Source organism: Apteryx rowi, unplaced genomic scaffold (genome assembly GCF_003343035.1).
Source record: "Apteryx rowi isolate R43461 unplaced genomic scaffold, aptRow1 scaffold_2106, whole genome shotgun sequence".
NCBI classification, from domain to species: domain Eukaryota; kingdom Metazoa; phylum Chordata; class Aves; order Apterygiformes; family Apterygidae; genus Apteryx; species Apteryx rowi.
In genome coordinates, this window is record NW_020448427.1 from 1 (window position 1) to 1031 (window position 1031).

General features: G+C 50.5%; 1 protein-coding gene across 1 annotated transcript; it reads left to right on the top strand.

The window, feature by feature from the left end:
- Positions 1–4: 4 nt before the first annotated feature.
- On the top strand, positions 5–932 carry LOC112965335 (chromobox protein homolog 5-like; the record flags this gene model as incomplete). Its single annotated transcript, XM_026064218.1, has 2 exons — positions 5–187; positions 831–932. Coding segments are annotated over 2 exons (285 nt in total), but the record flags the coding sequence as incomplete, so codon positions are not given.
- Between the last annotated feature and the right edge of the window lie 99 nt (positions 933–1031).

Genomic DNA, 1031 nt, shown 5'->3' on the forward strand with positions numbered 1-1031 from the left:
GGAACATAACACCTGGGAGCCGGAGAAGAACCTGGACTGCCCGGAGCTCATCTCGGAGTTCACCAAGAAGTACAAGAAGATGAAGGACGGCGACGGCGCCAAGGCGCGCGACAAGGCCGAGGGCGCCAAGCGCAAGTCGGGGCTGCCCGGCGCCGMCGACGACCTCAAGGCCAAGAAGAAGCGGGAGGTGAGCAGCCCCCGCGCGGGTTGACCTGTCCTCCGGATCGGCACCGCCACCGACTCTGAGGTTTATTTGAGGGGTTTTGAGGGTTTTTTTGAGGGTTTTTGAGGTTGTTTTTGAGGTTTCTTTGAGGTCTTTTGAGGGTCTTTTGAGGTCTTTGAGTTTTTTTTATTTTTTTGAGGGTTTTTTGATTTTTTTTGAGGTTTCTTTGAGTATTTTTGAGATTTTTGAGGATTTTTTGAGGGTCTTTTGAGGGTCTTTTCAGGTTTCTTTGAGGTCTTTTGAGATCTTGGAGGATTTTTGAGGGTTTTTTGAGGTCTTTTGAGGGTTTTTTGAGGTCTTTTGAGGGTTTTTTGAGGTCTTTTGAGGTTTCTTTGAGGTCTTTTGAGGTCTTTGAGGTTTTTTGAGGTCTTTGAGGGTTTTTGAGTTTTTTTGAGGGTCTTTTGAGGATCGTTTGAGATCTTTTGAGGGTTTTTTAGGGTCTTTTTTGAGGTTTTTTGAGGGTTTTGAGGGGTTTTGAGGGTCTTTTGAGGGTCTTTTGAGATCTTTTGAGGGTTTTTTAGGGTCTTTTTTAGGTCTTTTGAGGGTTTTTAAGGGTTTTGGAGGTTTTTGGAGGTTTTGGGGTGTTTTTTTTTCCTCCCCCGCGCAGAGCAAYGACATCGCCCGGGGCTTCGAGCGAGGGCTGGAGCCCGAGAAGATCATCGGGGCCACCGACTCGTGCGGCGACCTCATGTTCCTCATGAAGTGGTGAGCGGGGGGGCCCCATCCCTTATCCCCCCCCCCCGGGGTCGGATGGCACCGGGCAGCGGTGGCCCCTGTCCCCACGGGGTGGCCCTGTGCCACCTGCAGT